At 36.1% G+C, this 26,593-nt stretch overlaps 1 protein-coding gene across 2 annotated transcripts in view; it reads right to left on the bottom strand.

Annotated features, from left to right (window-relative positions):
• Positions 1–1,389: 1,389 nt before the first annotated feature.
• The window catches only part of LOC131427986 (neuroguidin), an 87,001-nt gene continuing 61,797 nt past the window's right edge, over positions 1,390–26,593 (bottom strand). For both annotated transcript variants that reach the window (XM_058591604.1, XM_058591603.1), the window contains exon 5: positions 1,390–22,587. In XM_058591604.1, the coding sequence (XP_058447587.1) occupies positions 22,448–22,587 (140 nt within the window). In that variant the 3' untranslated portion in view covers positions 1,390–22,447. The remainder of the gene's footprint in view (positions 22,588–26,593) is intronic.

Genomic DNA, 26,593 nt, shown 5'->3' with positions numbered 1-26,593 from the left:
ATTCATTGCTCACTACCAACAGCGAAAACAATGAAGCAGCTAGACTACTTGGCATTTGAAACTGAGCAAGCAAAACTACAAATAACTAGGAACAATGATTGAACTGACGATGAATTCTAGAAGCTTCACTTGAAAATGGCAGCAAAAGTCATATGAATTTGTATCGATATACTGACAGTCAGTGGCCATAAATTTCATTTTCATCTATCATTCGATCGAAAAGGAAATTTTACGCACTGACTCTGACAGGTTTGCTTTGATCAAATGGAACTAGCTCGCAATGCTTCGCGTTACGCGCTCACTCTGACAGCACCCCAAGGGAAAAACGTTGAAATGAACTTTTATCATAATAGATTAGCTGTCAATTCTTCGTCCAAAGTGGAATCTATTGTTCCAATATGATGCTTATGATTCACAACAATTAGCAAAACAATAATATCGTACGGTCGTACAAAAAAGAAATAGAGAAATCAAATCTGGAGTAATTTTGAAACACTTTCGATATGTGATATTTGCGAAATGATATTCAAGTCAGTGGAAAAAAAGAAAGACGTAGTCCGTCGTCAAAAACTACCAATGCAAAAAATCCGGAAGAAACCATTTAGAAAAACCTGATAATTTTTTCCCCAATTTTTGAACTCAACGTTTTTTCTTTGTTCGTATCTTGTAAAAAATGTTTTTAAAAGGCTTTTGCAAGTGCAATTTTTTCATTCAGTGTTTTCATCTGATTTTGCATTCAAGCGAGTTTTCCAAACTATGCAATGTATGCATTTAGTATTTCATTTAAAATCTACTCAATTTGTTTGGTGTTGTAATTCGATTTATTAATTATTATACATAAAGGGTGGTTTTTTGCTGGTATCTTTCTGGCAACTTTCTGGATTTTGACAGATAACGCGTGAATCGTGTCTTGTGTCCTTGATAAGCTTGTTCTGTTTGGTAAAAAATTTAATCATGAATCGTCGTTTGGTCTACAATTTAATAGTGAATGTCCGCTGGCAAAGTTAGAGGAAGATTCGCTTTTCGCTGGTATGAAGGCTTGCCAGAAACATTGCAAGAGCTACCAATGCATCTGAAAAAAGTCACTGTTTGGTGAGGATTATGGGCCGTTGGCATTATTCGTGAAATACCGGTCGATATATTAGAGAGAGAATGTGCCAAATTGGATCTTGCGCATGGGCTAACTAAAGCGAAGCCGAAATCATCTTCAAACATTGAATTATATGCAACGTTCTACCAAACTTTTTGTGTTTTTATTTTGAAAATCAAATCCTATACCTCTTGAAAAATCACCCTTTATTATCGATAGTTGAACCGATTTTTATTTCCTTCTGTTACCGAATCAACGGGATGTGATATTACCAAATACTCACCAAACAATCCAGAAAGTTCGTAAAGTCACGTTCCATTTTTCTGCTTTTCTTACAAGGAAAATATATTATTGACCATCGAAAGAAGAACAATGAAGAAAAAAGGGTATGTTTAACCCGCTGATCTTGATAATACGCCGGCTATGAATCATAAATGGAAGTTCAAATTATTTGACTTGTTTTATTTTTTCTAATACAAGTATCAGACTTTTTCGCCCAAAAATTGACCGTACAATTTGTGATTTAGGATGGACTGCTAGGAAGAAGGTATACCGAAATACTGTACTGAAATGAGAATGTATTGAATTTTTTTTTGTTCGCTTTGTCAAACCGCTACGATACTACAAGGTAGCAAACCTCTAGCCATGGTTTATGCATTTTGTTTTAAGATACGCCAAACATTTGATTAACTTTATCTGACTTTGAACGGTCTAGTTATTTTGCCGAAAGTGGTTTTATACAATTTTGATATTTTAGATGATTTCTACAGAGGGTTAATTTATTTTCTTATATTCCCATTAACACCTTTAAGTTCCGCAAGCTCGAAGTTTAGTGAATTCTTTTTCTTCTGTTTTCTTCTGTACAAACATCATCCGTCTACTTCTCCTGCTGTAATCTGGTTGGTTTTCGTTTGTTGTGTAAATAAAATTGTCCAGTCTATTGTTTTCGATGGAATCAAGTATATTGTTGTTCTGCGTACTATATATTGAGTTCGTGCTCTCGCTCTGCTTTTTGTTGTTTTTGGAATCGATGAAAATAGATCGGGTTTTATTTTGCTCATATATAAAAAAGTTAAACAATCTTCTGGATGTATTTACAATCGAGAGCAGACGAATGGATAACCGAATGTGCGCAGTATGTTCTATTGCGAATTAAGATTAAAATTTCATAATTCCGTATATTTTTTAGTAGTTTTCTGCATGTTTATCTTCTTTCCACTGCACGAAAAATTTATTTAATTATTTCATCAATAATGTTGTATAATTGAAGGCAATATTTAGGTAATTATCATCTCTCATTTAGTTTACACAATACACTTTATTGTTACTTTATTAACGTTTGTGTAATGGTCTAGGAAATGGTAAGTGCTTGTTGTATTTTAATACAATAAAACAATGGTCCGATGAAACGATTTCGACACAAAGTTGTTAAAATAATGCAAGGAAACTGAGTGGCACTGGCAAGGAAGGTCTTGGAGGTAAATTTTAGAAAACGGTAAGAACAAAGTTGTTCAAAGAAAACTAATTATTATGGATACGTCAGAGGAAAATTATTTAAAAAAAAAACAATCTGGTGCCCAGTTTCTTTCGGCATTGGTTATTTTTACAGTATATATTTTGTATTTATTGAAGCTCATTCCTCTTAGCTTGTCTCTGTAGCTACTCTTCTATTACAGTGATAAAAAGAAATTTTGAATTTTTATATGCTAATTTCAGCATCAGTTTATTATACAATACTTTTGATTCATTAGATTTTATGATTTTTCCAAACGTCACTACAGCCAAAATGTCTGCCAAACGAGAACGCCAAAAACTTTATGAAAAACGTTATCCGTTGTGAGCACAATAATTTTAGATTGGTTTTGATTATTTTATGTTATTTTTGTATTCTGTTGATTATATCTAAACTCTAGTTCCAAAAGGTTTTTACAAGACTAATATGCCAAAAGGTGTTGACACCTGAACAAAAAATTTTGAATTTTTTACCACTGCTCTGCTTCTCTGTTGTTTACACCTTTCTGTGCCTCTATCCTTTTCAAAAAATAATTTTATTGCGACACTTCCCACCAGAATTTTTTTTTCCATAATCTCTTACGAATCCACCACTTCTGATTTGATTTAGTGAATTCTACGCATTACTTTTAGGTTTCATTTTTTTGTGAAATTCCGCGCCTACTCTCACAAACCACACACTCTACTTCCATACCAATAATATCATTTCATTAGGCTTAGCAAGGAAAGGATTTTGTTTAAATATTAACCCATAACTTCGATCTAAATCATGATTTAATCTGTCAGATTGTGAAACATTTTCATTTACCAGCCGACCCGACCGAATAGAATCAATCGCAGCTAATAACTGAGTCACTTGACTGGCATACAAAAGCACTCCGACTGAATTTAATTACAGTCAGAAGTGCGTCAATGTATAAAATCTAGCATATCACAATCATCCATTGACTAACACCCCCGTTCGCGCCCCACCCACTATCTCCCTCTCCACATTCCCAAATCAGCCAGACGAACAATTTCGATCGATCAGCCATTTTCCAGGACGCACTCAATCCTCACCCTTTCATTATCATTATCGTCATCTGATACAATTTTAATCATTAAACGTACTACACATAAATTTAGTTGCATATTTTATCATTTTAATTAGATGATAATATAAACCGCGCATAACGAGATCGCCGAACAACGTCCGTGCAGAGAGAAATCATTCGGTCCTGGGACTGTGTGTGTACTTTTTTTCCACAATTGAAACAGGACTGACTGCCCGCGAACGGTCCCACGCGACTGGTAATAATGGCAATGATAAAACATGCATCGCAGGTAATAATATAATTAAAGTTTAAATAAATGTCCAATGGAGCGACGCCATCGCATGCTAACCCCGTGGGCAGGTGGTTAATTTCTTTTTGTAATCGCGTTCGATGCGTTCGTAGGTACTCCTAGGTAATGACTGCCCTCCGAAGCTGGAACAACCGTCGGCATAGGATAACCGGACCATCGCCGTCACTGCTCTTCAAAGCGAGGCTTACCGACGCAACAAAATAAATCAAGGCTACTAGAAAACATTAAACATTGACGAATCGGTACGTTTCAGATGATGTATGAGGTTCATTGTGTAGTCAAGGTAATTAATCAAAACAGGAGTTCCGCATCAATCAAATCTGCAAATTGCCTACCAACGTTTGTATGATAAAATAGCATTTCTATGCAAAATTTGACTTCCTATTTCAATCGATTTTGAAATGATACTTTGGACAAATATCCTTAATTTACCATAATTCTTATCAGTGCTCAATGAAAGCCACTCTAGGAAATGATTGAAGAATGAAATAGCGAAAATGAAAACTTGCGACGAAACTATCCTAAAGATATAAATCAAATCCGCTACTATCTCCAATCCGGGATAGTTGTTCCATTAATTAAAATACTCTAAATGTAAAACACTGTACAGTAAGGCCCATCAAAAAACTCGAACTGGATTCTAAAGTTTAAGGAGTGTATCGAAAATAAGCTACCCACATACATTTGTGTTGTACGCATGTATTTGTGATGGTTTTTTATGCTCAAATCACAGCATGCTGCGCGTTTGGCTGCCAGCTATCGTTTGTTTACTTGTTTGTGCGGTTGAAATTCTGCGTTTTCAAAATGTCGCGTATTGAACAGGAAATGAAAATTAAGGTTCTAGACACATGGCTAAGTTAGAAGGGTATTACTATGCGAAAATTGGCGAAGCGGTTTGGAATTCATCACGCCAGTGTTAAAACCATCTTGAAGTTCAAAAGTGATTTTTTGTATCAGCGAAACTTGATGACGAATTTTCACCCACAGAAATATCGCCAAAGAGATAATCGAAAGTCTCGTTCATCATTAATAAAATCTCAACTTAATAAATTCGTAACTGAATCGCAAATGAGAATTAATGATAGCGACATTTTCGTTGCTCGTAGGGTGGTAAATATGAACATCAGAATTTTTCCCACATTCCAAATAGTGATTATAGCGACGAAAGGCTGTTTCGATTCCAGTTGGTTGATTATACTACACTATTTAGATTAAACCCTATTTAGCATGAATCTGATTTATAGAAGTAACAGGAGAGCAACATTTTGCGTTCCTCTAACACACAGCAGGCACTTGCTGTGTTTAATGGTGATATTACACCACCACGGTATTGCTGAATAAATTTCGAACACATCACCACTATTGATCCACTTATCAACCATATTCATAAAGGTTCAGTTTTTGTTCTCGCACTGGTGTCCATTCTATGTTGAATGAACCATGCCGGTTTTTTTGTTGCTGTGATGATATCCGTCTCACTTTGATGGCACTGATTGAGTCGTGTGAAGAATTGGTAGAGAGCGTTCTTTGATACGAAAAAGCCATCCTTGCTGGCCACATCGTATAATGTCAGGTAGAATTAAATAAACATATCCATAAAAGTAAATTTATGTTGCTCTTCATTTAACCATGAGAAAAAGATTTTATAAAGTAGTGTAAAGATTTTCTCATTTTTTCAACAATTGAACTGGGCTATACTTTAGATAAACAGGGCAACCCGTTCCAACAGACCTCCATATATGTCCAGACTGTAATTCTGATGTCAGTCTCGCCTTATTAGCCTGCAAATAGAACCGTTAAAAACTATACAATCACTAATCCAGTTTTCGCTGCTATCAACCATGTGAGATTTTACTGTGTCGCGCGCTTGAGATCACCAAGTTCATCATCAACTGATGTGTATTAGTAAAGGTGAGACTTGCTTCACTTTCAACAACAAACTTTACATCACAAACCTCCATTACATTGATTTAAAGCCGTCGATCAATTTTGCTAACGATTAAACGATACTAAAATGTTGTGAGTTCAAGTTCTGTCCCAAGTAGCAAATATTGTTCTTGTATTGTATTTCTTAACTATTACCGCAAGTATCGTGTGATTGGGAAAGCGTACTTTGCTTGTATGATGTGCAACAAGTTTCTTGTTTGATATGTTTCACAGCAGTAATATTTGTTAAGAGAGAACTGGATATGAAACTGTTCAAATGAACATATTGTACAGTCAGCTAATAAAACCGATCTGGAACATAATCCTTTCTGGTTTTTGAGTTGGTTTCACAAGCAGCAATATGAATGATTTTCACATTTGTTACAAAAACACATGAAATCACTTGTATAGCATATTCAACAAAAATAACCGTTCTGTAGCAATTGTGAAACATGCCGATTTTAACAAGTTCTAATTGCTACTTGAGATCCCTGTAATAATTTATTTGCAGATATGAAATTTCGTTGTTCCATTCATCTATCATTCTTCATCAGTCTGTTTTCACGCTAAGTACCGATAGTAAAAATCGATACATTTGTGTTTTTTTCAAGTTACCGTCCGGTCGAAGCTTAAAAACACCAGATAAATGGTAATCCCAGCTGGTTCAGGGTCATCTCGTTGAAAACCAATTTTGTTGAAAGCCATTTCACCGATGGAGCCATTTCATCGAAAAGGTTATTTCTCCGCATCAATCCATTAACTTTTTCGTACTATTTTTTTTTTCCAAAAACCGAATTTTGACAAATTTTCAAAGACCTTGCATCCTAAATATAACCTTTTTCAAGAAATAGTGGTCTCTTGATAGAACTTCCAGTAAAACTAGGTAATTTTATTCATCTGAAAGCAAAAAAGCTTTGGTGTAACTAGCAGGGAAATTTTTGCCACACTTTTTCGTTAACTGAACACAAGCTATAAATTGAAATGACCCATTCGTCGAAACAGCTCTCGGCGAAATGACTCGCTCCCATTATGTCTCAATCATTCAACCTTGTACCCATCCAAATTATCAACTCTTTAGCGCCTACCGGAATATCTGATAAATCGTCGTCCTCCTGTTAAATAGACGAACAATTTCCTCTCTTCCATAGTTTTGTCTTTCCCCATATAAAGCTAATAGAATTAATGGGGAAAAACCCTAAAAGTATAAACTAATAGAAAAGATGGACCCTAGTGTTATATACCATTCGCCACAGCTCGAAGAGATCGGAAAATGTCTGTCCTTTCAAACATTTTTCTCTCTGCTTAAATTTCCCGGAAATTGCCGAACCGATTTTAACAAACTTAGGCTCATTTGGAAGCAACGTTTGAGCTGTAAATCAAGTTCGAAGATCAATTGATTGTCACTTTCGGAGATATGATTGTATAAGTAACGACACAATATGTATTAAAATAAACAGGACAATATTTTCTATTTCTATTTGAGTGATATGAAAATACAGTTTTTCGGTGGTTGTATTTGAAGAAAATTACAATCAATGCAGCTATTAAAATGTTTGGGTTATCACATTGAATTCGAGAATGACGCGGAATTACCAATATAAGGTTTAACACGTCATAGTCGAACAATTATGTTGCCAAAAAGAAACCGTTCTAAAGCCAAATCGAAATACTATGGTAATGAGTTCTGTATTTAATCTTTCAATCACTCAGAGACGATTATATTGAAAATTTCAGTTTCAAAACCCACAACGGATATTTCTGATCTATGGGATATTATTTAAAGTTAATTTAAATATGGATGTTCTTGAAATGATTTGAATCAGTAAAACTAATCTTAAGTAAAGTAGCGTTGCTTATTTGTGAAATCCCTTTCGAAAATGTGCCGATAAGCCAGAAGTCAAAATTTACGATTTTGAAACGATCCCAAACATCGTTTCTCGGTATCTATTCATTAAAACAGCTGCAATATCCAAATTGTAAGGATTTTCATATAATATTGTTAAACCGAAAGTCGCCATCCTGAATTTCGGAACAATCTCAAACATCGTATTCCGGCAGCTTATCATCAAATCCGTTCCGGAAATGTTGCGGGGTGTGCTATCTGGGAAGGACCTCGCAACCTTGGCACTGAATAATAGCCATCCATACCTCATCAGGTTGAATTTATTCCAGCATCATTTTAACCGATATAATATCATTTATAAATCAGAACACTCTTCGTAGTCTCTCTCGAACACATCCAACGCATCGCAGTAGAACATTATTAGTTCGGGAAACATTGCATGGAGGCAGCCCATTTGTTACGTGACATAAGTATCGATAGCCTTGCCTAGAACCATTTTTCTATTCTTTGCCAATCCCACATTTCAACACGAAGAGCCATAGATTAATAGGATATCAATGGGGGGAAAGTGTTATGTACACGGAACGACCGAAATTAGCTCTGCGCCTAATTCGTATTACTGTTTTTGAATTAGTTGATTTTAACAACAAAATTTCCTAAACAACTATAAAATTAGTTAAAATTGAGAATTTATTTGCTGAAAAAAACTCTTATTTTTAGAGAATGTGCTTAGTTGGCGAATATTCTGGACACAAACCAGCAATATCTCAATCCAACACGAAATTCTCATTGACAACTAATTTTGTTTTTGAAATCAGAAAATTTGTTTCTATTTATCTATCACCAGTTTATTAGCCACAAAATTCATGAGAAGTGTCAAAACAAAACAATCCAATAAAAAGCTAAAAGGGACAGTCTTGTTGAAACTGCTTGCAAATTGTTTAGATGTTTTACGCATGTGTTACGATATATCCATATATAAATTTCTAAACCGGTATGTAAAAATGACGTAAACTGTTAGTGGAAAGTGTATTTATTCAGAATTTGTGCGCATTTGTAGCGATTGTGCGTAATAATGTTTTTACGCGGAACAGTGAATTGAGTTTCGAATGTTGCACTCTAATTGTACATGTCAAATGATGTTTTTTGTATCTTCCAACCTTCCGGGCCACGCCGTTCGATTCACTACTTGTATTCGGTTTTTATTTTCCGAGTGCTCAAAGTTTTCAGTGAGAGAGTCGATTTCGCGAAGTCGAATGAAGAAAACAGCGATTAAGAAGAAAAATGTTCAAAAAGAAGTTTATGTTTCGCTTATGTGTTTTTCTCCAATACAACATCGTATTTATACCTGCCAATATAGAAAAGACAACCGCGACTGAAATTTTTTTCGGTAGTAGTGTGCCATCTAGTGGCTAGTAGTCATTACGGTGCGTTATTTCGGCGACAGAGCGCCATATAGCTGCAAATTGCAGAAACCAATTCAACCATTTATGTTGGTTGAAAACAACGTTTTATTTCTCTAATTCAACTAAAAAATTAGTTGAATGGATATGAAGTGTGCCTTAGCTAAGAAATGACAATTGGTGAATTCAACTAAAAAAATAGCCATTTCAATAAATATTTTATTATTATCAAGGAAATTAGAATTAAAAAATCTAAATTAGCAAAAGTAAGATTTTTTTAGTTGTCTCAAAAAATAACTAACTAAAATCAGAAAATCAACTAATTTTTTCGCCAAAATGCTGATATCGGTCTTTCCGTGTAGCGTTTACACTATTGCTGGTTGCCAGCATGCTGGTGCCAGTGTACTGCCCTCTTAGGATAAAAACGTTCAACGGTGGTCTTTCGTTGGTCCAATACGTTGGATCATTGGACCACAGTTGAACGCTTTTTCCTAAGAGGCCAGTACACTGGCACCAGCATGCTGGCAGCCAGCAGAAGTGTAAACGGGGCATTAGCGTTTTCCCCTCAAGCGAAATTATTTCGAAACTAATCCCATATCTGCGCTAGCGATAAGCGATGTTTAACACAAACAAAGATTTCCGTAGCGATATTTGTATGCGCAGTACACGTTTGATTCACCGGTTAAGGGATTTAGTTAATCCTGATTTGAATAAATTTGGGAAACTAACTCTCCTGAATGGTTCTGCGTAAAAACAATCACGCTGTTCAGATATTTTCATCGCCCTTCAGTGGTTCACAAAGCGGCGTTATAAATTGAGGTTCAAATCTATAAATTTTATTTCCGTATGGGAACTGTAACGAATGCTGAATCGTCGACGAAACATTCATTTTCCCCGACACAACGGCTCGTTTGATTCCATGAAATATTGATGAGGCGAGTTTACACTGCAACCCAATCAATTACTTTTTTCACCATGGATTCAATCATCTGCATTAAACATTTGTGCTACAACGTAACATAACCTTTTTTTTCATTGGACAAATACGGTGGCAATAAAGAGTTAAAACTTTTGTAATGTTTGGAGGCTCTATGGTTACCAACTACAAATGACTTCAACCTGTAAGATTTTTTACAGTCATCTCCGAAAAAAATCAATATAGCCTTCATTTGTACGATGATTCGTTCAATTAGGTGAATGCGATTTGGTTGGGAAAAGACTGTGGCATTCTAGTTCGATAGCACTTCTCTTTGAACTTGAAAAGCTGTATATTCACATGCTTACACTGCTAAAAATCAACACTTTGTTTTAAAAGTGTTTCTCTACATAAATTTCACGTTTCAATTTCGCTCCAACTTTCAACTATTTGGCGTATAAATGTAAAGTGTGTCGTCATATGACATGTGCGAGTGTCATCACATTTGAATCTTAAGTGTGAACATGTTGGTATCGATTGCTTGGAACATAAGACTTGAATATATAACTTTATGACATAGATCAATGTCATAACATGTCAGCTTGAAGTGTCGCCGTATTGATGTTTATATGTACACTCAATAACCTTCGAATTATCTGACAATTGCCGCAATATTAAGTGTGAAACATATAAAAACATATAAATAAGAAGTCTCGAACAAAATGGCCGCAAGAATTTTCGTGCAGCTGATTGCTACTGCACACTTAAAAACCCTGCGATTTTACATCTTATTAGATGCGCATAAATGGAGCGTCGAAGCTCACGCAAATTTACGTGGAAGAACATTTAATATTGTATCTAAAACTACATACATGAAATTCATTGAAATAAAAAAAAGAATACTGAGAGCAACTGTCGCGACTTGAACCGAGAATCATTGAATCGCAAGTATGTCTGTTAATCGACTGAGCCACAGAAGCATGCATCTACTTGGCTGGTAAAAGGTGCATTTAAATTCATACAGTCGCACCTGCCAGCAGAACTCAAGTTACAGTCGAAACCAGAAAAATTCAAGCTCATCTAACATTAAGTCATTACAAATGAGATTTTCCGTCATCTGACAAACTAGGTCTTTATGAATTACATCGTATGAGGGATTAAGTCACCAGTAAAATTCAAATTTTTTTGGTGTGTGGTTTAATTTGACATTGAGCTTTAGAGGTTCTTGACAGTAAATATATTAATTTTAATTCCCGGTGATATTTTCAAAAGCACATATTAGTAAGTGACTGTTTCATTTGGTTACTTTCTTTTCGTGGGATAAGTCATCCTTATTATGTTATTTGGAACCTAATTGATGACATTTCAATAACAAATTATCATGCATTCAATACGAAATTGTTTTCTATATGCTAATCAAGTCTAAAATCCGAAGAAATCTAAGCATTTTGAACAGTTTTAATGTTTTTTTTCTGGCAAATAAATTGCCATTGTCAAGCTTCACTTATATGTGAGAAATGAAGAACGTGAAAATCCATCAAAATAGTTTAAAGACGCCAAATCGCAAACAATATTGGATGAAGATGATACTGCTACTCAAAAACGAAAGGAGCCAAATTTATATGTTGCACAACAAACATTTTCTGACCGTTTAAAAGCTATGAAAAAAGACCAAAAGTATGTAAAATGAGTGCACCCAAATTGAATGAAAAACAGAAAAGAAATATTATGAAAAATCAGGTTTGAATCAAATTGTTGCTGCCGACAAAAAATTGATTTATTTTAAAAATCCTAAACGGAAAAAGTCATGAGTTAATCCGAAACAACAATAAACATCGACTGCAAAACTATGCAACCATCGATTCGTGAATGTCCTGTGTTTTATGAGATCAGAAAGGAGTCTCTAATCGATACAGTTAACATATGATCAATTCGAAGCATAAATTCTCCGAAAAACAATAAGAATGGGTAGGAGAGACATGGCAAAGTATTTTTTTTAACAACAAAGCACCTGCACATAAATCAAAACCAGTATAGGATACAGTATAAGCATTTGGCTAAGCACCCCACACGCTGGATTCACCAGACTTGACCCTTTTCGACAACCATTTTTTTACTACGATGGGCAGCACTTCGATTCATACGAAGAACTCTAAAATTTGGTATCAAAAAACGAACATTTCTTCCATAAATTGCCAGTAAAATGGTCAAGATGTGTAGAAAGCAATGGTCGATACTTTGACATTTTTTTTTCACTTTTCCATTCAAAAATAATGTTTCACTTACTCTGACGTGTAGCATGTGAGACTGAAGTGTTAGCAAGCATCACACTCATATTTAGATAAATTCGCGCACTTTCACAATTTCGTTTTAGCTCTGAGCGGCAAGTCAGAGCAGAATCGTTCAACAGAAATATCACTTTTGCCTCTTTACTACAGTGTCTGATAGGAAAAAACCCGCTTGACAGCGTCTTAGTTTTTTAGGATGTAAAATAAGACACATCTTACTATGATTAAAATCTCAACTTCCTATAATTGAAAATAAAACATTTTTTCTATTGAAATCCAATTTTCAATACATGATTCTTCACGAAATGTTAAAATGTGTTCACATCTAAACGCAGAACCACTCTTCTTCAAAAAAATATAGTGAAACTGCATAAAAATATCAGTTCAGTTGGTACATTTTTGTTGATACAATAATGATTTTTGATACAGATTCACTTACTGGTTACGGAGAAAATTTCTTTTTGTGATTTCCGCCATTGACACTTGTCTTAAGATAGATTCATCCCATTTCTGCAGAAAATCATCTCATTCCGGCAGAAGAGTTTCGGTTGAGTTAATGCGACCAAAAGAATTTAAACAGCTAATTTGTTCTACGAAATCAGTCGCACTGACAATTCGAAGAGCAATCGAATAGTATGACAACTACTGATCACTGACACTGTACTTTATCTACTTAACGGAAGGACGACGACTCATTAGATTTATTCGGAGTTGGAGATTGAGACTTTCGTAATAATCTCCGCAATTTGATTGTATCCAACCTATCAATAATTCATCTCGTTTTAAAGAGCAGTACTGACAATCCGATAATCGCAGAACTTCAGTTTAACCAGCTACCGAAGGGCACGTCTACATAATTGATCGAAAACAAACAAAAATACTAATACTAATGGCAATTATCAATAATTTCGTTCTCGTTTCACGAGTTTCGGATGTAATATAATTTACTAAGCCGATTCTAAAACACCATCAATAAAATAGGACTGCTTTGAGATATTTTCAACAAACCCAAACGTTTTTTTTGTCTATGTTAATACTTTTTAAGCTGCTCATTTGAAGCTAATAATCCTAAACCAACCTTGGAATCGGTTTAGAACCTTTGCGCTGTAAACTATTGATCGTTCCAGGTTGAATGTTATTTCCCCTTCGATTATTGATACTATTGCAAACTATGAAACAACCGGTAGCGAAATTATGGTTCGAATTTTGGATCTCAAATACGGTGAGGCAAATTTTGGTCCGCTTAAGTACTACTGTAAATTATTATGTTAAAATAGTCACTTCCTAAAGCTACGATTAGGCTAATGTAATGATTTAATAAATCAATGATTATTACTGTAAAATACTGTTTAGCCTCAATATATTCATAATGGTGACTCCCAGGGGCACCGCAATTAAATATACAATTACAAAGCTGATTTAAATAATTCAATCGTGGTTTGCGATTAAAGTTAATCAGTTGACAATGATCTAGTCATAACGGACTTTTCCGGAATGGGAACGGGACAGAGAAACAGGACAGAAACTCAAAAAAAGGAAATAACACGATAGTCCATGGTGTGATATTAATTGCTACCAGATTGAGCCAACCAACGGATGATGTGTCGCCACTAGCACCGAACATGCATTCCGCACAACGTCGATGCATCGATGGTAGTGCAGACATTCGATGATGCAACGATGCAAGCAACGATGGAACAGGAGGAGATTTCGAAGCGGCGGGCGATGAATGATAAAATCTTTTAATTTGCTTTTAATTCAACGGTTTTGCCACACCGATAACCGTAGGATTAAAAAATCGAGTAGGCGTAAAAATACTCATTAATTAGCTTTCAGCTGCTAAATACGTTCTGATTACTGGTTACAAATTGGAAAATTAATGCACTGCACTGCTGCGTGTAATTTCAAAGTGATTTTTTCGCCGTAATCGACAGTTTCAACGAAGCCATGTTTTATGCATTGTTCAATGTGACGGATACTGATGCTTTCTAATGATCTACTAGCAATGTTTCTTAATATTAGGACTGCAGTCAAATTCCGGTCAGCAAATTTCTTGAAAGGAAAGAAAATTACAAAGATATTTCGCCTATATTCTTAGTTTGGAATTTCCGTCAAGTTCAATAAAAAAATGTACACTTGAATGAGACAGATCATAGCGCCACCTTTTTTTCATTATTGTCATGACATACTTTCTGCAAACTATTTTGAAAAGAGGTAAAAACAAGAACAGCGACTATTGCTGCGTATAACCACAAACAAATATATAGACTAGACACTAACGAAGTTTTTTTGGCGCCAATCACGGTCCTCCGTTAAACTGGCAACTTTGATGCTAAACTAGTAGCGCTGCTGAGCTCCCACCAACATGTTTACAATTCAAATGTCAAACTGTTCGAATAATATTTTTTATGCATCTAGAATATGGGAGCATCAAGTCGCAATTGGCGATGATAAGAGTGTAATTGTACAGCACGGAGGATAATTCCTGTACAGTACAGCAGATTGAATTGTTGTGTGTTAATACAGATGGGTCTCGTATATCGCGGTTCATCGGGGGCGTGAAAAACGAATCCGCGATAAACGGGACCCAGACCATATGGAATTTCGGCTGATAGGGGCTGTGAACGGTTATCTCACTTCGGTCGACAGATAGAGCTATACGATCTTCGGACCAACAATTTTGTGTAATTTGACAGACAATTAGTTGAGAATTGCTCCGCCAGAGGCGCTTTGAAAATAGCATGAAATAATTCATATGTTTACAATAGAAAAACAAAATATTGCGAACATTTAAGCATCAGGAATCTTCAAACAACTTAGTTTATTTACAAGTTTAAAGTTTAATTAAGATTCACTCCATCAAATGGAATTAGTTTGCTTGCTATGGTACAAATTTCAATGTCAGAATTGTGCTCTAGTGCGAAAACTTTAGAGATTTAGAGCGACTTTGTCTTCTGCAAAAAATGTTCGCAATGTAGCGGTCTACATTATGAAAATCATATTAGTTAGAAACTCAACCACCCAGTGGCGCTAGTGGGATCACAATCTCATTGGTAACCCTAGTGTGCAATCCAGGGTTGAACATTACTGCAACTCAAGATCATGTTGACTTATTAAAATGATTTCTTCGAGAGGGTGTTTTAGGGTTTCGATAACCATTAAATGAATGAGATTTTATTATATCTACATAATCTAGTTATCAATAAGTTTTTCAATAAGTTGGTAAAGTATAGACAAATTGAAAACTGTTTTACTAGACGGCGCTAGTAAGCTACTAAAGTATAAGGATGAATATCGACATCTGAAATCTGATGTTTTGACTATTTACATTGTTAGATATAATGTTAAGTTAAAAAATTGCTTTTTTTATTCAATTAATTTGAAATTTTTATTTTTTCTTGAACTGGGAAAACCGAATGAAGCGAAATTTTCATAGTCTCGCTCATCATCAGGCAACAAATCTCTTCATCTTTCATATCAACGAATTACGATAGCTACAACTGATTACGATAGCTCCTATAACTGAGCCTACCACTTAAAAACTAGAAAGGCTGTTTGAAAATAATTGGGAACAATGAATAAATAGACAAGCAAAGCAAAGCAAAGTCTTGGCATTACATTCCTTTCGTGGAATTTGGCCTTTCTGTTTCAACAGACTTCGCAGCCGATTCTTAGTGTACAGAATCATTGCATGGCTAGTGCTATGGATCCTACTGACACTAAGAATCCTTCCAGGTGAATAAATAGACGCTACATTTAAAAAAAGCTGTAATCAGATAATGCAGATTGAATTTTCAGAATTGGATGAGATTGAATATAACGAGAGTGAATGTCTAAATTCAGTTTTTGTAACAAGTCAGGATAATCAGCTCGAGATTGTAAAAAAAATCGGGTACGCAAACAGCCTAAGAGACAATTAAGCGAACGGATAAAAAGTGCAAATCGATAAATTTATAACGCTTCTGATGGCTGGAAAAATTGTAGGGATCCCTCCGCAGGAAACTTGGTATTACATTCATTCCTGTAGTGGTATTTGTCTTTATATTTCAACAGACTTCGCAGTCGATTCAGAGTGTACACAACCATTGCATCAGTCACGTACCCAGAAGGGGGGGCCCGAGGGGCCCGGGCCCCTCCCGAAATCAAAAACAGATATATAATTATTAAGAAGGCCTGAGGCATGTGTTGCAGAAATAACAAGCCAGTAAACGTAAACAAATGTAATACAATAATAGATCCAGTGGAAAAGTTTAAAGTGTCTGTTGAAAACACCCGTAAGAGGCACACCAGAAATTAGGTACATAAGCAGTCTTTAGTAACATTATTTTTTTACCTTGGGCCCCTCCCGAAACGAAATCCTGGGTACGGGCCTGCATTGCATGGCTGGTGCCACGATCCTACTGACAGTACGAATCCGGTGCTCGAACATACGACAACTGGTTTATAAGACGACCAAAGGAAACTACAAAGAGTGAACCGGAGAAGTTTACGGGGGTAAACAATATGGAGTCCAAACGACAGCACCATTTTCAAGAATGGCACGAATCAATTCACAATATATTGCTCCTAAATTATCACACATTTAAGATATATCGTAATTTTCTGTAAACATTACGGTACACAAGCTCCACCTGGTAGAGTGATTATTTTTAAATACATTCATGTTTTGCGCCTAATATATGTTTTGCACAAAAACTGGTTCAGGACCACCACCTTTCCAAATAATCAAAATCATTACGCGTAATCCAACTTTATGGTATCAAATGGAATTTAATTTAATTTCATGCTTTTTTCAATGCGGTTCTGGTGAGACAGTTCTCAACTAGTTTTAATGAAAATGTGCATTCAAGCAAACTAATTATATCTGATAGAGTGATTCCAAGTTGAAACATTTGCTGTTTGATTAACTTTGAATTAACGAATTCTTCAAAATACTATAATTTGCGATTTACTCAAAGCTCAACTTGTCTTGTCTGCGAAAAATTTATATCATGAATTTTTCAAAGCTCTCCTGGCGGAGCAGTTCTTAACTAATTGTCTGTCAAACTACACTAGATTGTTGATCTAAGTATCTACAATTAGTTTGCCGAAGATTGTGTGGCTCTATCTGTCGAACGAAGCGAGATAACCGTTCACAGCCCCAATCACTTGAAATCCTATTATATGGTCTGGCTCCCGTTTATCGCGGTTTTCCGGCAATAACAAATCCGGCAACAACGAATACCGACAAACCCGAATCTACGTTGTACGAGAGTTGTTGACAGTCAGAATATGAACTGCTTACAGCAAAAGAATGCCAAAGTAAAAGCAGAATCGAGACAAGCAGACCTCTTACTTTTACTCTGACATGGTACCATTGATGTCTATAGTTTCCATATCCCGGCATCTAAAGATTTTTTTGCTTCTTAACTTCAATGATTTTTGATTTTAAGAATGGACTTCCGGTAAAACCCGCAACGAGTGAACACGTTGTATCGTGTTAGTGCGGTGAAAATTTGAGTATTTCGCGAGAAAGAAAGGATTTTCATCCGTGCTTTGGCGATGTTAAAGAAATCATGCCTTCTACAGTTGGAATGCATTATTTCGAACTGTAATATTTCCTCAAGGATAAGTTTTCTATTGTATCAAACGTTATTTATTCTCGAGTCTTTTCCTGAGTTGCCGCAAAAAAGTCAATTATTTAGGGCTTCCCAATCCACCTAGTTCGCCTGATTTGGCTTCCTCGGACTATTGTCTGTTCTCAAACCACAAGAATGGCTCACCAAATAGAAAATCACATCGTGCGAGGAAATCATCGACCCTGCGGAGTAATAACTTCTTTATGTTTCTTTTATGCTCTTCCGTAACATCACCATCACCGCCAAAGGAAAGCCGCTCCAGTCAATGACCAACATGCAGACCACCCATCGGGTCGTCGTAGCCTGGGGTTGTTTCCCGCGGATCTCTCTGGAACAACAGGATACGGCCACCATCGAAGTACCTGCGTCATCTGAACCATGCCCACGTAAAATCCAACCCACCAGCCACTGCCGACCACCAACTGGAGACTGGATCCTCCAGATTTGCGGTGATCAGCATGCGGCAATGTGAGCCAAATAGAACAACGAGAAATTATCCTAGTCTTAAGTACTGTTCAGAAATGACCTCGGCATCTTAGGGCTAGTGCAGTGTGTCTTATTAAATATATCGTTAAATAAAGAAAAAATGCTGGAAAATCATTTGAATAAAATTGAAAAAGTCTTCCCTCTCATCCATTTACCAAAATTCATATTTTTTGCCCGGTTGCACAGTTCAATGCATACGGCGCTGATCTAACAAACCAGTTGTCGTATGTTCGAGCCCCGACCTGGGGCTCGGATTCTTAGTGTAAGAAAGATCGTAGTTCAATGATTCTGTACGCTAAGAATTGGCTGCCAATCGAAACAGAAAGGCCAAATTCCACAAAAGGAATGTAATGCCATGACTGTGCCATTCCCAATAGAAAAAAAGTTAGAATAACAGTTTTAAGCGGGATTAGAAGGCATTCGGTTTATAGTTACCAAAAATTTTGTTGGAACACAACATACGAATACAAAATATCATAGGAAAAAAAACAAGTTTGATAGTGTGAAATATCTTTATCGGGTGAACGATAGAAAGAAAATATATCGATTACTTGACATAACTAGTGAATGTACGCTTGTCACATACCAGTGCAAGATCATCCATCGAACGTACAAAAGATAACTACGCTTTGTTTAAACGGGTAACCTTCTGAGATGTATTTAGGCACATCCCAGGATAGTTAAAAGTCGCAAGAATTGAAAAAGCGTTTTCTATTCTATATTTCGTTGCATGAGAATTAATAGATGGGTTATTTTAATGACTTAACGTCATACAGAATTAGATGATATTATATGATTAGAAGTTTTAACTCCGGCAGCCCGGCAGCATTTTTTAAGGTCTATTTCTACACTGAAAATCGAGTTTACTTATTTTTTGAGAAGGAATCGTTCATTGTCGAGCTCTTCTATGCGCAACCCAAATTTAAGTCGTTGTCTACTCAAACTTTGACTTGATCGTGAACCATAGGTAGCGAACATTGAAAAAGTTTCCATGATAACACTTTAGGCAATCTTACATTAACCTAAATATTGAGGTCAGCCCTTGTTACCTAAAAATGTGGAGATGCACCTTAGTTGATTGATATTGGGTAGATTTCGACACGAAAATAGGTAGCGGCTGGTAAGAGTTTAGTTAGTCTTATAACTATTTCCTAACTTTTAAAAGACTTTTAACTTCGAAACCCAATCAATCCACCGTGTCCAGTCATGATTGATTTTGTAACTATTTAACACGTGAATATTGGTATATAGATGGCGTTGTCAACAAATTTGCCATATACATTTTCCAACCTTAAAAAGATACCTGTCAAAATTTCGGCCAAATGAGGATATTACACAGGAGACCGTGATAAAAGTTCACCAAACCGTGAAACAAGTGACATCCTAAAGATATCATATGGTAGTGTGTACACTATTCTGTATGAACACTTGTCAATGAGGAATCTGTTGTAAGGATGAGTACCGCGTGGATCAAAAACAATAACGTGTGGTTGATTCCCAGAACTGTTTAAAGCTGTTTCACTAAAATAAACCAGACTTTTCGCGCCGGTATGTGACAATGGACGAAACCTGAATCCATCACTAAACTGAGGTGTCGAAGCAATCGACAGCTGAGTGGACGGCAGTCGGTGAGAACCGTCCTAAGCGCCCAAATCGCAAATGAGGGCCGGTAAAGTTATGGCCTTCATATTTTTATGCTCATAAAATTTTGTTCATCGACTACCGTGACAAAGACAAGACTATCGATAGTAAACGTTATATTAGCCGACTGATGCGTTTGAAGGGCGAAATCGATGAGAATCGACTTGAAATGAAGAAGAAAAAAGGGTTCTTTCGCCAAGACAATGCGCTCTGTCACAAGTCACTTTCTACTATGGTGAAATTGCATGAATTGTGCTTCGAATTGCTTCCGCACCCAACATATTCTCCGGATACGACCCGGCAACTTTTCCTTCTCCTAACTTTTCTATCTTTCCCTAATTTTATTGATGTTTTGATACTGTTTACCTCTACAATGGTGAAGCATAAATTGCTAATAAAACAAACACACAGACAACAATAGACCGATAGTGGGAAAGGAACACAGATTTAGATAAAACATCATATAGACCATTCCGCCAGTATTCCTGTTCCAGCGAGACTCCACTTCCTATTTCAATTTAAAACGTAGCTCCATTAATTTGCAACCAAAAAAAGGAGAAAGCTTCAAATGCAAACTCAAACCTAACCATCGTTTGGTAGGCCTATCATTAAAACACATTAACCATTCGAAGCAAAACGCCAGGTGCAAACCACGCAACCGATCATTTAGTTACACCATAAATCAATATCGAATTACGTTCCCATCGAATCTGCATGCAGTAGGCGGACCGGCATATATTGAATGTAAACCGCGCGAACACTCCGCCCTCTCGCCGACTACTTGCTGACACTGCAACAATTACTGTTGAAGAAAAACCGCACAGAAAAGTCGAAAAAAAATCGTTTTGCTGCATTGGCAGTGGAGCATCGGAACGGTTGGGGCGACAAACCCGTTACGCTAGCCGGCTCCAGGTGGTAGCCAACCTTGCACACCATGGATATCGTGTTTGTGTCAATTATTCATTCAGATTTGAACATAAATTAATGCAGGAGTAGCTGGTAAAAAATAAATCGGAAACGATTGATCAAACGAAATATAAGGTAAATGATATTATCAGAATAGGTACCGAAGAGTAAGGGGAAAAAAATAATGTGACAACTGTCAACGGAAACGTTTATTTAAAGGCAAACTTAATTGGATCAATTTGTAGAATGAAATTAAACAATATTCAACTGATAACCGACCCCATTTCTGACATGTTAATATTCCAAATAAAAACTTAATTATATTATCATAAACTATGTTAGACTTTTTAGCCAATCGCGTGATCCTCAATCAATTAAAATTGGACCTTTTGTTCAGTGTGTCGTAATTCTGATTGCTGTACTTTATATTTATGTGTTTGTTTGACATTCTTTAAACTAGATTGGACGAGTAATTCGGTTTGTTTGTTGTTTCTAGCTTAGTAACTCTGATAGGAATAATGATAAAGTGCTGTGCTTGTTTTGTCGTAAAAATGTATTCTGTTTATAAATCCGTTTTTCAATACAACTGCTGTTGAATGGTTGTACAAAATAATGCTGTTTCGTATAGGCGTTCGTGTGTCAGCTGGGCCAGCTTACATCGATGTGCAAAAGTTGTGGAGAGAGCCTCCCGGCAGCAGTCAGAGAACCGCCCGTTTTCCGTTTGTTTGAGGTTACTTGTCCATATTTGTATTCATTATTTTTAACATAAAACTGGTCAAATCAATATTATTGTTTGCTATCAGTAAAATCAAATCATTCATATTAAATATTCTATTCATAAAAGGCAACAACTGTTTTCGGCACTCTTGTCATCTATTTCTGTGCTTCTGCTTGATACATTTGTAACTTTGGTTTTACTTAATCACTATTTGTTATATATCTCTGTATTAGTTTGTAGCGGAACGAGGCAGCCGACTGCTGCGGGGATGCTCCAACGATTGGCTCCAGTTTTCGTTATTATTCAGAAGAAACTTGAAAATATTTTCGTATAAATATATTATAAAGGCTCTTGGTGAGTGTATTTGTTTTAAAAAATAATATTTCATATTTCAGCAACAGTAACTTGTTGTAAGTTTATTCTTATCTTCCTACTATTTTTTTTCATGTATGTACCTAGGTATAATCCTATCTGCACTCAATCTTTTCAATTAAATATCAATGATAACCATTTTTAGCAATATACGTGAAACAAAACCATGGTTCAAAAAATTTAGAAAGAAGAACTTGAATAATTGAAACAAATGCAGAAAACAAACGAATTTCAAACTTAATTAACTCATTTCAAAATTATTTTTCGATATAGTAATCATATAGCAACGGAAAAGAAATATCTAGGTAATAAGTTCACAAGAAAATATTGGTCGCTTCAAACATGGTAAAGCTTTCCATTTTGTTGGTGCTCACATGGTCCGCTCTAGCGGAAACGTCGCTTCTTACCGTGCTTTTTGCCGCCCTTGGAAGCTTTACGCTTTTTACCACCCGTCGACGATGACGGCAGTTCGTCGTCCAGTGCGCTCATATCACCGAAGCTGGTCAGTTCTTCACCAAGAGTACCTGCAAACAAAAGGATAGATAAAATGTGAACTTGGATCGAAAGCTTGAAGCTGAAATATTTCAAAAGTTTGCACCGAAAGTTCCGCTGCGTTATCATTGTCGGATTGGGCGAGCGTTTCGTTCCACTTTAATACAAAACCTAAGGCGTCTCCACAAAGGAGTGGCTGATGGCGGTTCCTTGTTGTTTGATTTAACACCACGAATGTTTCGAATGTTGTCAGTTATTCGACAAATCAACTTGATACAAAATATGATTAATTTAAGTAAATTGCTTGGATAAAAACCATTCATTAATGATTCTGAATAATACAAAATTAATTCCCAATTCCACAATTCTGAATAATACCGTCCATATTCCATTATACTACATGACCTTAATTACTTTATATTAGAACTATTTCGTCTTCGACTCTTTTAGTGCATAGCACTTCAAATTAAAATACAAGTGCAAATTGACAGATTAAACAGAATCGGTAGTCTAAGTACAGTCAGTGTCACAAATAGGTTGCGTCATCGCCACCGTACTTGATAATAGCCTCAAATCTTCTGGTCGTACTTTCGAGTAAGATTTATGATTTCTGTCTAACAACTGCAACTCCTATACATTTTCAGCTTGTGAAGATCAGTCCATTGCCGTGACTTTAATTTCCTTTTTCTATGCCACTGCCTGACACCAGCGGTTTTTGAGGTCACTTTGAAGCTTCCGATCTGCTCTTGAACCTTTTTGGATATCGACTTCAGGAGTCCATTACGGAAAATTTTGACTCTAGTGTTGACGTTTATATTTTGTGTTGAAAAGTACAAAACCACGTGGAAAACTGCTTAATCTTTGACTTTCAACAGGTGTTTTTTGACCTGCTTTTCCGCTTGAGCATTGCTAATAACCAGTAGCGTCTCGTGACAAATTTGACTAGTTGTGCACTGCTTATGTGGTATGATAGCAGATGTAACAGTTCGTTGTAAGTAAAAACAAAAGATTGAGGAATGGAGATTCAATACAATGAGAAAACGATATACTTTCGGAAGTGATTTTTCACTAAACAAACAAATCTCAGAGCTGAGCTGAGTAATTCTTTTTTTACTTGAATCTGTGCAGTAACTCATGTGCACGGAAAAGACACTCGCCCTTATTCTGAATAACGTCGTATCGATTTTACGATCGTATTTCAAAGGTAGCTAGGATTCGATCGGAAAATTAATTATGTCGTTATTCAGAATAAGGGTGACTACCACAGTGACAACAGATACTAGAAATTTTATGTCTGATATATATGAGATGCGTGTAAATACACGCAATTTCGGTACGATCCAACCTGCTTTCATCCAATAGATTCCAAAAAAAATAATTGCATTTGGGTGAGGTTGGGGAAGCAGCTCATTCCTTCAATTCGACCGGTTGTGCAGTGCACGAGGTGCACATGAGGACGAGACGCCACTGCTAATAACTTATTTACTACGTCAAACTGCTAAATATAAATGAATCGTTAAAATATTTTTTTTTAGAGAAAAATACGGGTTTCTCAGGTTTTCACATAGGGGAACGGTTTTTTTTTACTAGAATTGCCCGAAGTTCCAGGCGTTTTTAATGTACTTTTTCAAGAGAAATGAAATCTAATTGGTGTCTGTTAGAAAAAAATTTCTTTAGAAAAAGGTCATCATAATCGGCCGAAACGCGTCGGGCAATTTTATAAATAAATAGTTTTCCGATGTAAATCCGAGCTGGAATGCCCCATATTTCCTAATGATACTCCAAACCCAACCTAATGTTAATATTTTTTCAATTTTTGCTGCTCAGGTTTCATAAGGCGCTGGTCTTACAAGCCAGTTGTCGTATGTTCGAATCCCGACCTGGAAGGATTCCAAGTTTCAGAGGGATCGTAGTGCTAGCCTTGGAATGATTTTGTATGCTAGCACATGGACTGAAAAGTCCCAAGTCTAACCCATAGATGGCGCTAGTTTTATTGCAGTCACCGTTTTCAGTTAATACTAAGCTTAAAAAGACAGTTGTTAAAATTTCATGATATTCTATTAATTAATTTGTAAAATATTGTGCAAAGAGTGACGCTACTTTTGTTATTTTCAGAACAATGGATCAAAAACAATTTCGTGTTTTAATTTTACACTGCTTCTTGATGGGAAAAGTACCGTTCAAGCGAAGCAATGGCTTGAAAAGTGTTATGGAGATTCCGCTCAAACAGAAACAACAATAAAACGATGGTTTGCTGACTTCAAATGTGGTTGTAGAGACATCGATGATGCAAAAAACAGTGGACGTCCAAATGAGGCGGTAACGCCAGGAAACATAAAAAAAATTGACAAAATCGTTTTGAGTGATCGAAAAGTGAAGTTGCATGAGTTAGGTACGATGTCACCATCATTTTTGGTATCGATATTACATCAGAGCGATACTGTTAGTATCGATACTTTAGGTCTCGATGCTTACAGTATCGCAACAGATTGAAGTCAATTCCCATTACTACGGAATTTTTTATTGTTTCAATTATACATTATTCTAACCCTATGTGCGGGGTTGATAATCGAACCCAGGTGGGCTGAGTACAAGGCATCGACTAACCCATCACGCTATATCCGTCACCGATGGAACATTTTTTGAAGTGAATACGTCTTACTTAAATTTACCCTCTGGAAGAGTAGTTTTTATCGTGAATATTTCTCGTTTTATTCAACGTATCATCATAATTTTTTTACACGTCATCGGAAATATGATCAGCAATTTGTGATGAAATTTTCAGTACTATAACCACAAATAATTCGAAATTAAAATTTCATATTTGGTAAGTGAAAAAGGTAAAAATTTGATGCTTCTTTTATTCTAGCCTGCGTAGTTTTTCATTCAGTTCAGATCGGAATCCAGGTCAAGAATCCGATTCTAGAGTTCAGTTCTGAAATTTGGTTTCAAAATCCAAGACCAGTTTTTATTTTTCATTTTCATAATCCAGATCTAATATTCAGTTCCTAGTCCGGAATCCAGGGCCAGAATTGAAAGCCAGAACTCTGGAACTTCTATCAAATTTAAGAATTTTATTCTAAGCCTGGTTTATGGACCCGAAATCTGGAAAATAGATCAGGATCTTGGTTCTAGACCTAGACTCTGGAGCTAAGATTTGAAAAAAGAAATTTTTGGAATTGTATATGAATTTTGAAATAGAATTCTGGATTTGAATTTGAGATTCAGACCAGAATATAATTGCAAAGCTCCTATCCAGAATTCAGACTTATAATTCAAGTTCAGAATTCGGAAATTGAATTCTGAACCTCAAGTTTTGGAACTGCAGCCCGAAAATCTGGATCAAATTCAGATCTAAAACTCAGCTTTATTTCCAGAATTCTTTTTTAAAATGCTTTCCAGAACTAGGTTTCAGTTAGAAAATGCTGGTCTAGAATTAAGATTCAAAACTGACTTCTACAATACTAGAAGTGTAACTGAAATCAGAGACTAGAAGACTGAAGATTTCATAACAATATTCCGGATCTGGATTATACAACTCAGTTTCGAAGCTAAATTCTGGATCCGATTTCGAAATTTGGATCGGACTATCGGAGAATCCTGGTCTCGAATTCGGTTACGGATCTCAGCTTCAGTGATCAGTTCAACAAACCTAGATTCAGAATTCAATTCTTGGACTTAGTTTCAGAATTCAGTTCCAGAGTCTGCATCAAAATTGAGTTTCAGAATTTAGGGTTAAAATTTATTTTATTCGTATTCATGCCATCCGGTTATGTTACTGACATAACCCACCTCTATTTTTATTCTTCGACTTCGATTAAGCGCCAGGCTCGCGCATGTATTGGTATGACATGGACTAGCCGTCGTTGAAATTCGTTCTCGACACACTGGTGCAATGAAAGAGAATAGCAGCAATAAGTGAAAACACGCACATAAAGATCATACCCACTGAGGATTCAATCATTTCAATTTTTCACACTCGTTGCACTTAGAGATGTCGTAATATCGATCGATTAATCGAATAATCGAGTAAAGGCA

The sequence above is a fragment of the Malaya genurostris genome, chromosome 2, assembly GCF_030247185.1.
Source record: "Malaya genurostris strain Urasoe2022 chromosome 2, Malgen_1.1, whole genome shotgun sequence".
NCBI lineage: Eukaryota > Metazoa > Arthropoda > Insecta > Diptera > Culicidae > Malaya > Malaya genurostris.
The sequence above is the reverse complement of the archived record's forward strand: the minus strand, read 5'-3'. Positions and strand labels throughout refer to the sequence as shown.